At 40.7% G+C, this 13506-nt stretch overlaps 2 protein-coding genes across 6 annotated transcripts in view; one reads left to right on the forward strand and one right to left on the reverse strand.

Annotated features, from left to right (window-relative positions):
- On the forward strand, nt 1-10668 carry LOC310679898 (uncharacterized protein). Of its 4 annotated transcripts, XM_083445829.1 has the most exons (8): nt 1-859; nt 2430-2825; nt 3096-3506; nt 4393-4441; nt 5014-5117; nt 6295-6350; nt 7413-7531; nt 10279-10668. In XM_083445829.1, the coding sequence occupies exons 1-8, from the start codon at nt 802-804 to the stop codon at nt 10313-10315; spliced, it is 1230 nt and encodes a 409-aa protein (XP_083301955.1). In that variant the 5' UTR covers nt 1-801; the 3' UTR covers nt 10316-10668. The 4 variants fall into 4 exon arrangements, with proteins under 4 accessions (XP_083301955.1, XP_083301953.1, XP_083301954.1 ...); XM_083445827.1 differs by lacking the exon at nt 10279-10668 and having other exon boundaries at nt 7413-7770; XM_083445828.1 differs by lacking the exon at nt 10279-10668 and having other exon boundaries at nt 6298-6350; nt 7413-7770.
- The window catches only part of FANCE (FA complementation group E), a 22039-nt gene continuing 16986 nt past the window's right edge, over nt 8454-13506 (reverse strand). For both annotated transcript variants that reach the window (XM_083445769.1, XM_083445768.1), the window contains 5 exons: nt 12983-13058; nt 11715-11781; nt 11186-11311; nt 9231-10202; nt 8454-8897 (listed from right to left, as the gene is read on the reverse strand). In XM_083445769.1, coding sequence (XP_083301895.1) covers nt 10086-10202; nt 11186-11311; nt 11715-11781; nt 12983-13058 — 386 coding nt within the window. In that variant the 3' untranslated portion in view covers nt 8454-8897; nt 9231-10085. The remainder of the gene's footprint in view (nt 8898-9230; nt 10203-11185; nt 11312-11714; nt 11782-12982; nt 13059-13506) is intronic.

The following is a 13506-nucleotide window of genomic DNA, read 5'->3' on the forward strand; positions in this document are numbered from 1 at the left end:
CCAAATGTAAACAAACTGTGAAAAACACTATGACTTGAAAGTGGAGACAATAGATGTACCGTTCCCTGTTTATCTGTCCGCTTGTAACACAAAAACCCCCCAATAAAAGCTAATTTTTAAAAAATCATGCTGGGCACAAATGATGCTCATAGTTGCTGTTGTTTTGCTCACTTCAAAACTTGGCGATGTGATGCAAGAACATCCAACAATCAAACAATTAAAATGCCACAACCTACACAGGCCTGTAATATTCTTGGATCCATAAATAAATATAGATAAAGAATGATTGTGGGGATAAAACACAACTTTAATAAATCATTACAAAATGGCCAGCACAACAATTTTTCTCAAGGCTTTATTCTAACATAACATGCCACAAGGAATTTAGGGGATTTCATCAAATTACTCTTTTCTTAAAGTTGTGGTTCATGACCCATTTAAGGGAATCCAAATGAGGAGCTCTGTTGCTACAACTCCTACATCTAAGCCTCCACATGCATGCAAATTGAGATGCGGTCACATCATATTGAGACGGGAAGCTGCAGAAAGCAGAACTGGCTTTATCAGTCGCTGCTTAGACCACTGTCTTGTCTGGTGCGATGCATCTGGACAGCAACTGCCCACAACCCAAGTTGGGCAACTCTTCAGCACTAAAATTAAGAACATGCTTAGAAGATCTTCCCACAGTGCCAAACCAACTCTGCTGATCTGGGACAAGAAAAGGAACAGGCAATGACAAAGGACATTTGCTTCCTTCCTGCAAGTGCAAATTGACTCATTCACTGCTCTGCAACCTAAACTATGTTCAGCTACAAGATGGAGGGACTCCCAGGTCTTCTGCTAAGGCTGATGCTGACAGGTAAGGCACAGAGGTAAGGCCCTTTCATGGCCATCAGTACAGAACACACTAGTATGGTGAAGAATTAAAAGTAATATATTGTTTGTTTTTGTAGTTACTGTTTGAAAACAAGAAACAAGTTTTGTTCGCATTTTTTAAATAGAGAAAACATTCACTGTCATTTATACAGTCCCAGTGATTCACAAAATGAAAGACTATTAATGTTAGCCAGATCATAATTCTCTTGTGGGCAGGGCTGCATTTAGGTTTGATGAGGCCCTAAACTACTGAAGGTAATGGGGCCCTTTATCAACAGCTGTTCTTTGTCAACAACAAATTGTCACTTTTTTTGTGTTGAATATATGCTATATGGTAATTTATGGACCTAATAGGTATCTAAAGCCATTTGCACGTAACAAAATAGGTATTTTATAAAGTAATTGTTGGACTGAAATACAATTAAGAAGTATATTAATAGTGAAATAATTATTAAGCTCTAACTGTATGTAGGTTTTATTTTATTTATTTTTTATCTTATATTTTGGAAATGCACATCCAGGTGTTCTTTCTTTTAAAAAAATTGGGGGGCCCAAGAGAGTGGGGCCCTAAGCTATAGCTTGTTTAGCTTACACATAAATCCAGCACCTTCCTTTATGAACCAAAATAATCCCAGTTATCTTTTTCAGTTCATACTATAATGTCAGCAAAAGAGTCTGGACATGTAATGTGATTGAAAGGAAGGCTGCAGTGGTGCTTCAAGGAAAGCAAAGGCAAAGGGTCTTCTGGTACCATAAGACTCCATTGCTGCTTTCTGCAACAGATTAACATGATGAAGGGCTGCTGGTACCTCAGTGCAAGAATACATGATTTGCATGCAAACAGTATTAGGATCAAGCTCTGGTGTCTCCACATGAAAAAAACCAACTACAGGTGTTTTTTTCTAGTCTACTTACCTAAGAGAGTAAGTCCTTAACTCTGTGGTAGAGCATAATTTGTAGGCAGAATCTGCATCTCCAGATGAATTTAATTGACTCACCTGAGTCAATTGCATGCAGATAGTCTCCAGTTCAATCCCCAATATTTCCAGTTTGTTTTAAAAAGTTAGGCAGCAGTGCTGGGATAATAATAATAATAATAATAATAATAATAATAATAATAATAATAATTTATATCCCACCCATCTGGCTGAGTTTCCCCAGCCACTCTGGGTGGCTTCCAACAAAATATTAAAAATACAATAAAACATCAAACCTTAAAAACTTGCCTAAACAGGTCTGCCTTCAGATGTCTTATAGAAGTCAGATAGTTGTTTATTTCCTTGACATCTGATGGGAGGGTTTTCCACAGGGAGGGCGCCACTACCCAGAAGGCCCTCTGCCTGGTTCTCTGTAGCTTCACTTCTTGCAGTGAGGGAACCACCAGAAGGCCGTCAGAGCTGGATCTCAGTGTCTGGGCTGAACGATGGGGGTGGAGATGCTCCTTCAGGTATACTGGGCCGAGAGCCATTGTAGGCAGCACAGCATTGAACTAAACAGACAAATGAAAGATCAACATTATTTTACAAAGTGCATTTTTACTATTATGCTCCTAGGTCTTCTGGTGTCTGCCAATACTTTATCACCTTCAACACATGGAATTCCATTCTTCGAAAAGCCTAGCAAGCCTGGAAGACTGGAAGAAGAGATGAAGGTGCAAGGAGAGTCCCTCAAAATAAAGGGCTTCTGTTCACAACAAAAGAAAGTCTGGTGCAAAGGAGATCTGCTGAAGGAATGTAACCCTACAGAGTCTCCTAGCCTCTCAGGCCCAGGGTGGAAATATCTGACTACTGAGCCAAACCAGAGGGTTGTACTACAGGATCTGAAAAACGGCTGTTTTTCTTTTCTCATGTCAGCTCTCCAAGTAGAAGATTCAGGGATATACTTGTTTGGGATCACCGATGGCTTGAATATTGCCCCTTTAAGAAAAATCAAAGTCATTGTTCAAAAAGGTAAGCACATGTAGGTAACTAGAACTAGTTCCTGTGGTAGATCAGGGCTGATCAAGGGTGGGGGGATCACGTGATATAGCTTTTCTGGGATTGTACCAAAGTGTCAAATTTAATTCCCAGCACTACCCATTTAAGGAGGTAGGCTGCAGTGCTGAGAATGACCTCAAGAGAGCCACTGACAGCAAGGGTGGACATTACAGTACTGGGATAATGGGTACATGGAAGGTCAACACTGTTTTACAAGAGGTACTTTCACTGTTATTCTCCTAGGCCTTCTTGCACCTACCAATACTTTCTCACCTCCAACACCCGAGGTTCCATTCCTCAAAAGCTCTAGTAAGCCAGGAAAGAGACTAGAAGTGGTGACGAAGGTGCAAGGAGAGTCCCTCAGCATAGAGGGCTTCTGCTCACCGCAATATTTGCAACAAGAGGGAGTCTGGTGCAAAGGAGATCTGCTGAAAGAATGTAACCCTACAGAGCCTTCTAGCCTCTCAGGCCGAGGATGGCAGTATCTCACTTCTGAACCAAGCCAGAAATTTGCACTACAGGATCTGGGAAATGGCTGCGCTGCTTTTTTCACAACAGCTCTGCAAGTAGAAGATTCGGGGATATACTGGTTTGGGGTTCTTGATGGCCTGAACATCACCCCTTTAAGAAAAATCAAAGTCATTGTTCAAAAAGGTGAGCACATGGAGGTAACTGGATCTAGTTCCTGTGGTAGATCAGGACTAATCGAGGTCACATGGTATAGTCCTCCTTGGAATGTAGCAGTTTAGTCTGCATATGATTGAGTTCACATTTGATTATTCTTCCAAAATGAAAAAATGCCTGTCAAGGAAAAATGCATTCTAGCATAGCCTTTGCCCTTACTTGCCACTTTTTAAAATCTCCAATTGTTTTTTTATCTGTGGAAGCACCCAAATACAGTATGTGATTATCCCATCTAGTTTGAATCTGCATGTGCAGGTTCACCATCAGTAAGAGCTGTACAGTGGTACCTCGGGTTACAGACGCTTCAGGTTACAGACTCCTCTAACCCAGAAATAGTACCTCGGGTTAAGAACTTTGCTTCAGGATGAGAACAGAAATCGTGCGGTGGTGGCGCAGCGGCAGCAGGAGGCCCCATTAGCTAAAGTGGTGCTTCAGGTTAAGAACAGTTTCAGGTTAAGAATGGACCTCCAGAACGAATTAAGTTCTTAACCCAAGGTACCACTATATAAGAACAGAGTTTGAGATACACCACCACGGCAACACATCCACAACTGGAATAAGAAAGAAATGGCTCTTTAGTTGAGACAAATGGTAACAGCAGCAGTGTTCGTAAAAAGAAGCTGCAAAGACAGTGTTTCAAAGATCAATATAGGAGGCCTGTGTTGTTTGTTAACGTATTAATTAATTATCATGCTAATAAAGGGACAATACTCTGGCTTCACTTCAGATCATATAAATCGTTCACATTTTACTAAAGAGAATAAGGGGCAAAAGAGGGCAAGTTAGCAAAATCTGAATACACCTTGGAAGAGTTACAATAAAGACAAAAGTCTTATTTCTCTTCCTTTATTTCCAGGGCAGCAAAATTACGGGACTGTGGCAGAAACCAGTGAAAATGAACAAAGGTACCAACATTATATTATTTTTAATTTAAAGGCACCTGGATTAAGGATATGTGTTTGCTACAGTTTCTGTTCCTCCCACCACTCTATATTGTATTGCAGTTGGGTCCAAAAAAATTATGTGAACAAGGAAGCAATTACAGGATTTGACTTTTCCGCTCAAATAATTATATTATGGCACTTCCAGATTTTTATATCCTCTACAAAAAACTATGCTATGATTATCTGCATCTAACATGCAGTCTGCATGTGCCTTTTCTCTGCTGCACAACTGTGCTACAAAACCTTGAGCTCTTTGCATACTTCTGTCTGACTTTGAAAGCTAAACAAACTTTATTGTGCACAGTACATGTAAATGACAGTCTGGCAAATATATTAGGTACCTATTAGCAAAGCCCATAGGATGACCTTAGGCCAGGCAGTATATCCCTCAGTCTAACTTACCGTAACTCACAACGCTATTGTGAGGATCAAATAGGGGCAGGGGACAATTTTCACCATCTTGAGGAAAGGTGGCATTTAAAATGTAATTAATTAATCAGCATGTTTAACTAATGCACTATGGATTGTTTCAGACTTTACCACATTGTCTTAGTCCTGGTTTCCATTGCAGTTGGCATAACAATTATTGCAGCCCTCATATTAGTTGTCACAATGCTCATCAAGAAGAAAACAAGAGGTATGATTTTCTTTTGTTTTTTTATGTAGCCCAGCCATTTTAAAGATTTCATTACATGCATAACTGTAATAGCACCTGACAGGCATCTAAATGAATGGATTTGAATACAGTATTGTGCAGTATTTTAGCATCGAAGATGGTCAGGGTTGCACATCTAAATGACTTCATCTGAATAGACTGCGTGCTTTTATGTCAATATTTGCCTTTCAAAATGAAGGCTGAAAAGTCTCTACGATACACAAAACAGTAAGCGAATCTGAGGCTCTGCTCAACAGAAATTCGCAAGCATCAACTGACTACATCTCATCACTCCCTCTATGAGTTACGTGCTTGTGCAATGCATAAATGCACCAAGTGGCAAAACATCTGACATTATCCCACTCTGTGGCATGATCGGCTTTGGATACATGGGGGATGCACATCACCACCCATCTCAAACCACTCATCCACATAGCTGTCGACGTTTTCCTTCTTTTAAGGGAAATTCTCTTATTCCGAATAGGATTCCTCGCAAGAAAAGGGAAAAGTTGACAGCTATGTTCATCCAGTACAACACCTTACTTCATGTGACTCAATAGCTTTTACACTTCCCACAGTCACCTTTTAAGCAAAAAGGTTTGACAAAACGACTTTCAACGATGCCATTTCTTCATAGCTCAGAGAAAGCCAGTGCACTGAATCCATGTCACACTGTTGGCAATCAGTAAATACAGTGGTACCTCTAGTTGCGGACTTAATCCATTTCGGGGTGCTGTTCGCACCCTGAAAAGTCCACAACTAGAGCACCTCTTCTGCGCATGTGCGCGGCGTGATTGAGCACTTCTGCATGTGCGTGAAGCACACAGATCACTTCTGCGCATGTGGTGAACCCGGAAGTAAACACTTCTAGGTTTGCTGCATTTGTAAGCTGAAAGTCCATAGCCAGAGCGGAACACAACACGAGGGATGACTGTATAAGCAGAACCATCTCACATATTATGCAGAGGCAGCCAACGAATGTACATTCAACAAAGAGATGCAACTAGTCAGTTGTCTGATGAATGTATCCCTACATATCGCCATCTTCACATTTTTAAGGTGTACACTTACGTCTTAGTGTTCAGTTAAAAATTGAACATGTGAAGTGGCAAACAGACAGGCACATTTATATACTAAAATGAGACTCTCTTCTTAATAGCAGCAGATGACCTGAATTTTGGTGATAACCCAAACTGTAGAATAATAACATTCCAGGTAAGAGACCATTTCACAAGTTAGGAGAAAATCTGACCATGGGCAGTTTCTCCACTGTGGAAATATAGTAATCATGAGCATTATCATTTCCCAAAGAAGAAAAAAACCACCTTCAAATATGCTTTGCTTTGCTAGATTATCACATTCAACTCAGATTTTGCACCGATCAGATCTATGGGGATCCTGGGCCCCATTTGGCATCTGGACTACAGCTTCCACCTCTTCCAGGGGGATAAGAAAGAATCCATGTTGTCATTCCATTTCCTGAAAATATACAATTGCCCAAATATAGCATGACTCTAGACCCAGCACTAAGTTGCAAACCAGGCAGTAACCTTGACTGTGAATGCCATGTTGAAAACTTTAGTAATATACAACTATAATTCATTCGCAGTACTGGGTATTTTATATGGTCTATGGGAAATGCATTTAATTCAGGCTCCCTTGGCACCAACATTATGTTTTTTTCAGCAAGTAAAGATGCATTTGTTTTTCCAGGCATTTAGGTGATTTTTGATACTTTTATATATGGTTTGCTGCTGGTGGGACTATTTTTAAATGCAATTATGTGTTTTTGCTTTCCTTAAAGGTTTTATTTGCTTTTAAATTGCATTGTTCAACACCCAGACACCAAGCCAATTCCTATTCCCACCCACCCTCACTCCCAGTTCAGTTACACTCACAGATATAGCATGACTCTAGACCAGGGCAGAGATGCCATGGGTATTCTGCAGATTTAACTATGTCCCCCTCCCACTTAGTGGAAATGTGATTATAGGATTATTCTATTAACCATTTTCTGCTTAAATGCCTATACTGCTGGGCTATAAACGTATTACTACAAAAATTACTATTTATCCTAGCAGTAGTTCAGTTTGTCTTATTTGAAAGAAGTCTGTCAGAGCCAGTTTGTATTTACACATTTTAAAAAAGATAGAAACCCTTAACAGATGCAGACACAATACCAAAAATGGGAATCTGGTCTTGGAGGTGAAATAAGGCTGGCATTTAAGAGTCTATTTCCAAAAAAACCAAGCCTTTTTGTTTCTTATCCATGCTCAGATACATGAAAGCACTGCTACCGACAATCCTTTGGACAAAGAAACAAACGCGGTTTACGCCATATTGAAGAAGCCAATGACAGAGGATGTGACATATGTCAACATGAAGTTCCCATTAAGGTCAAGTTTCAACAAAAACCCCAGTGAGCTTTCCTCTCCAGGAGAGTGCTCTCCTGGTCTGATCTCTTCAGGATCTGTGAAGTATGCAAATATCATCTTTGGTTCACAGGTTCCACATACCAAGGACTAAAGACAAACTAGATGTATAAATTCTAGATCTCCAATTGTGAAATTCAATTCTGAAACAAAGGTGGAAGCTGCATTTGGCTGAGAATTAAAATTAAAAGCTATTTTCCAAATGCCCCTTTAACTTCTTAGGAATGTTGAACTAATATTCATTATTGTAAGACCTGATAGTGGACCTGCTACCAGCTTTTAGATCAGCCTATCCGGAACTTGTATGCATGTCACATGGGCCAGTACTCCCATGAAAGTAGCTTTGACCCTATGAGATGGAGACACATTTGCTTGAACCAGTCTGTGCACAGGAAAGCAGCCACCATCTCTAGCAGTGAATAGCATGGATGCAAAAATCAAGCTACAGTGGTACCTCGGGTTACAAACACTTCAGGTTACAAACTCTGCTAACCCGGAAGCAGTTGCTACGGGTTGCAAACTTTGCCCCAGGATGAGAACGGAAATCACACAGCGGCGGCATGGCGCCATTAGCAAAAGCACGCCTAAGGTTAAGAACAGTTTCAGTTTAAGAACAATTTCGAGTTAAGAATGGACCTCCGGAATGAATGAAGTTCGTAACCCGAGGTACCACTATAATGTGCTTTTGCTTTCCCATCATACCAGGCTCCCAAGTCCAGTTCTCATTCATGTTATGGATGGTTTAAAATCCTGTTGTTAAAAATGTACCAGGAGTTATAGCATGCAGTGCACGTATGAATAAGTGTTCTTTGTATAAGAAAGCATTGGACCATTTTTTCTCAACAATTGGACAACAGCTTACAAACCTGGGAAGGGACAGGAGATATTCTAGTTAAATGGTTGTACTTAGCTTTTAAGTTGTGAACATCTAAGGTCAAACCTAATCGAAGCACATTCTGTATATTTAAACACACAAGCATCCTTTTTTTCACTTGGGGGAAGAAGAGTAAATAGGTCCAGTTTTATCTCCAACACTGGAAGTATTTGAAGATGTCAACGGCACTCGTGAAGAGCCATGGGGAGACCCATGGCAGGGAAGTTTAGTACCCTGTACCCTAATACCATTATCGTTGTTGTTGCTGCTGTTGTTAATTGTTTTGCTAAGCTCAAGTTGCATCCCCACCACACCCTTTGAACATGACAAAGGAAACTTTGTGCTTAACAATACAGAACTTACCTCTGCTGCAACTACTTTGGCCCTAAGCAATAACTAGTGCTTTATGTTGATTGAATTACATGAGAAAACATACAAAGGCATATACAGTGGTGCCTCGCAAGACGAAAAGAATCCGTTCCGCGAGTCTCTTCGTCTAGCGGTTTTTTCATCTTGCGAAGCAAGCCCATTAGCGGATTAGCGCTATTAGCGGTTTAGCGGCTATTAAAGGCTTAAGGGATTAGCGGATTAGCTGCTAAAAGGCTATTAGCAGCTTAGTGCCTTAGAAAAAGGGGGTAGGGAGCGGAAAAAAACCCCCAGGAATCGCAAGACATTTTCGTCTTGCGAAGCAAGCCCATAGCAAATTCGTCCTGCGAAGCACCTCCAAAACGGAAAACCCTTTCGTCTAGCGGGTTTTCCGTCTTGTGAGGCATTCGTCTTGCGGGGCACCACTGTACTTTTCTACTCCTCTTTTTTGGTCACAGCTGATTTTTGTGTGGGCTGGTGCCCAACAGAATGAGGGAAATGGTTGCATGGGTCACATCTAAATCCATGCTGCAGTTAGAGCATCAGCCAGCCTTTGCCTCCAGACATGGTTTCCCCCCTGAGTGGTGTGAAACGGTTCATGATCCAACAGAACTTGTTGGAAAAGTGATGTAGTTCATCAATACCAGTTTTCAGGTGTGTTCGGTTTTTTTAACCAGGCAATTCAAGTTGCTACTTAGACGACTACAGCTGCACTGACTATACCATGGACCAACTCCTTGTGGGCTTTTCATGCTGAAAGATAACAAATTAGTTAACTGATTTTTATCTGTCACTGCAGAATTCACACAAATAGCCAGATTATGGAGTGTTTATTTTTTTATGGGGGGGGGGTAGTTATTTCATACTACGGCTACCCTAGAGGCATCTCTATCTCCAACCCCGGCAGTTCCAGCAGTTGTTGTTCTCAGGAGGCACATCCTTGCCACAGGAAAGTGACAAAGATATATAAAGCTCCCTATTTGCATGAGCTTCCAGTGTTAATGGCAATGAAAGAAGTTTCACTTCTCACAACTACTGATGCAAAATTGCTTGGCAATCAGGTACACTCCAGATATACTCCAGACAATGTGCACACCGTTTGTTCAGACAAATCCAGCTGGCTCTTATTGAAAGACAAGAGAAAGAGTTGACATTTGAAAAGACACAGGTCCTCTTTGATTCCCCAGCCTTTCAATGGGTCTTTAGTCTTCTCCATCTTATGGTTACCAGTACTAAAGAAAGGTCGTCTTCTAGCATTTTTCCACATAGGAAAGGAACTCAGGTTTCCTCTTTATTTGAAGTCACTCGCTTCAGTGCAGCCTGAAGAGACTTCTTCAAGATTGTTCTGTTGAGGTCCAAGGCACAGGATAAGCGATGCTGATGGGCCAATGTAATCTAAAAAGGAGAACAAAATGTAGCTGCTTGGCGCATGCTGGTAAAAACCCATAACCCTTTTGCTACATTTATGCAGGTTGATCCCACTCTCATGCCCTGCCCCAGTTGCCTAGATTGTCTACAGTAAACACACAAGTTGGAAGGACAAAGAGGATTTTGCAAGCCCTTATGGTGGCTTAAGAGACTTAGTGGTTGTCCATTCTTCCGTGCTCAAAGTCTATCTATTCCACAATGGTATGAGGACCTCACTACTCTGGCAACATTCAAACATACTTCATATAGGCATCGATTTCATGTGGATAGCTACTGCACATCTGGAGAGTTTATGTAAACTTGTACGTTTAATTTCAGTTTGGTGTACTGACTGTAGTCTATGATTATTTGCATATCATTGAATTCAAAGCATGTTAATTGACCAAACCCAACATGGGTATTCCCATCATGCATTAATAAAAAGAAAGCCACACCTTGTGGTGCCATACTCTCTAAGAACCTGGGAGTGGGGATCGCTATTTTGCTACTATGTCTTAGCACCAAGATTATCTATGTCGGTTCTGTCTTACCGGCTTTTTCAACCAGGTTTCCTACTCAGCAAAGAAAACAAATGGAGGATTGCCCCTTCTCTCTCTGTCCCAACCCCCGTCACCCTCCTGCCCACATACAGTAAAATAACCATACTTTTCACAAAGAGAAACATATAATAATATTGTAAGACTAATTCTTGTAAACTCAGCCTAATGCCCAAACTTCATTATCAGGCTGAAGGAGCATCTGTGTTCTGCTATAGGAATAGAGGCTGCTCAGCACTTCAGATAATTAGGTTCACAATCTCAAGAGGAAATTCAAATGTATGCTGGAAGGTAAGTGAAAGAAACACTACAGTACACACTATCGTAATGGAATAGGAAAGCTCCACAGAAATATCTAAGAAAGCAAGCTGCCATTTTTCATTTCTTTTCAAGCGCCTGTTGCAAGTAACTCACACTGCTTTGGTATTTCGTCAACACTGTCAGAACCAGATTTGCATAATGCATTGATGTGGCAAATTCTTGAGCCATCTGGCAAAGATTCAAGACCAACAGGTTGAAGAGCTCAGTGGATAACACTACCTGAAAAGTGAAGAAGATAAACAAGGGGGAAGGGGTGAGAGAGGCAGCCTAAATATTGATTGCCCTTGAGTACATTTTAGTTGTTCACATAGACTTGGTGCAAGCCATTCTGGACAAGAATGAATTAGCACTAGGACAGTAAAATGTTGCTCAGACAGAGGCTTCCTTAGACACTAAAAGAAACTAGTATCACAACTAGCTTTGCACTACAGTTTGAGATGCTGGCATTTACTTCAATCATATTCAGCAAAGGTGCACACCATGCTGTCAAGACAAAGGACAAAAGTGCAGGCAGCAGAGAAATGGCAAAATGCTAGTTTGGAGAGAACAGATTCTAGTCTCTATTGCTACCCAGCTAGTAAACTCTATATGGAAGCACAGGAAGACTTATATTCATAGTCACCTGTCTTCCCAGCAAAGAATGCACAGCTACGAGGAGATCTTCTGACCACGGCATTTCTATAATATGGCTGCAAAGAAAGGCAGAGGAGGGAGAAAGATAACAAAATTATATGAGGGGTAGTCTTTATGCCACTCACTAAGGCTATTCCCTGACTCAAGAATATGTTAATTGCCATGTGGTTAATAACAATATTGCAGTACTGAAAAGATTTCAGGTCTCTTCTATGGAGCAGTGGTTAGAGAAGATGTGTAACATTAGGGCTGCAACCTTTGATTAATGGATAAAAAACAGCTCAAGGGCATCTCTAATTAAATGAACAACAAACTTTTAATAAAAGTTATTTTTAATGCAAGTAATGAAAACTGCAGATGCCAGGCAGCATCTTAGGTGCACCACCTTAACTTTCGCAAAGGACAGAAATGCCTCTAAGATTGATCCTACTGTGACATGCATGTACCATCTAACAAACAAAAGTACAGTGGTACCTCGGGTTACAGACTCCGCTAACCCAGAAATAGTACCTCGGGTTAAGAACTTTGCTTCAGGATGAGAACAGAAATTGTGCAGTGGTGGCGCAGCAGCAGCAGGAGGCCCCATTAGCTAAAGTGGTACTTCAGGTTAAGAACAGTTTCAGGTTAAGAACGGACCTCTGGAATGAATTAAGTTCTTAACCCGAGGTACCACTGTATACTTCTCCCCTGCTCAACTATTATTTTAGTCATATGCAAATTTATGACTATTCATTGATTTTAAAACATCTTATTAATCAACTCATGTTTCTTTAATCTTAGTCCTAGAAAACATATAAAAGTAAAAGTTCCACAGGGAAGACACAGGATGGCCCACCAGATGTTGGACTACAACTCCCATCATTTGTGGCTGCTGGCCATGCTAGCTGGGGCTGATGGGAGTTGGAGTCCAACAAATTCCTCTGTTTTAGTCAATTCTTTTGAATAGGAGTAAGAAAACTTGTGACTGTTATTTATTCATTGTCATATGTGTGATAGTATGGAGGGACTTTATAATGAAAAAGCAGAAATAAAAAAAGAGATTGTGTGACATGCAGCAAGTGCTTAGGTTTGCAATGTTGCTCTGCAACTTATGTTCATTAGGGAGACACAGAAACTTCTCCAGTATATAGTTTCATATATTGGAAGGCAGCAACTGAGAATTCTAGAACACTTTGACACTCATTCCCGTCATTGGAAATCAAATCCTCTTTCATGCAATTCCTATATTACATTTCATTTTACACTAGGAGAATTTACCTGAATACCAGCCTCACATACTCAGGCTCCAAACACTCCTCAATTAGTTTGCACACCAGCTTCATCTGCTCAAGACCTTCAAAAGCAAAGATACCAAAAATTTGCATTTTATATATTTTTAAGGGGCTAATGAGAACTTTGTTTTCAGAAATCTGATGATTTAGCTAAATTGTGGACATTCTTATCTGCTCATTTCTTAAATGCCAGAGGCTGGTGATTCACAAGTGTCTTGTACTTTACTGCCAGTAGTTCTGATTCTTAAAAAAGTAAAATAAATGTAGTGCCAGCCTGCCTAGAACCTGTGGGCTATGGGTTCCCCACTCCTGTCGCAAGCAGTAAGATGTACAAGCAGGTCAATTCTCTCCCTCCAGCCCTTTCCATCTGATACTCAACATTCTGTATCTCCTGGAGCCTGCTCAGCCCTCAATAGGCTCTTGAGCCCTGCACCCCTTTTCATGTTCTGTTTACCAGAACATGTCACTACCACCCTGTTTCTTAGAGGTCCCATTTTCCTCTCTAATCAT

The sequence above is a fragment of the Podarcis tiliguerta genome (assembly GCF_965153285.1).
Source record: "Podarcis tiliguerta genome assembly, chromosome: 6".
NCBI lineage: Eukaryota > Metazoa > Chordata > Lepidosauria > Squamata > Lacertidae > Podarcis > Podarcis tiliguerta.

Excerpts from the sequence above, each read along its gene's own strand:
- LOC310679898 (XM_083445827.1), top strand. The coding sequence starts at position 802 with ATGTTCAGCTACAAGATGGAGGGACTCCCAGGTCTTCTGCTAAGGCTG. Across the intron at positions 860-2,429 it reads GCTAAGGCTGATGCTGACAG|GTCTTCTGGTGTCTGCCAAT; the intron begins GTAAGGCACAGA and ends TTATGCTCCTAG. Across the intron at positions 2,826-3,095 it reads CAAAGTCATTGTTCAAAAAG|GCCTTCTTGCACCTACCAAT; the intron begins GTAAGCACATGT and ends TTATTCTCCTAG.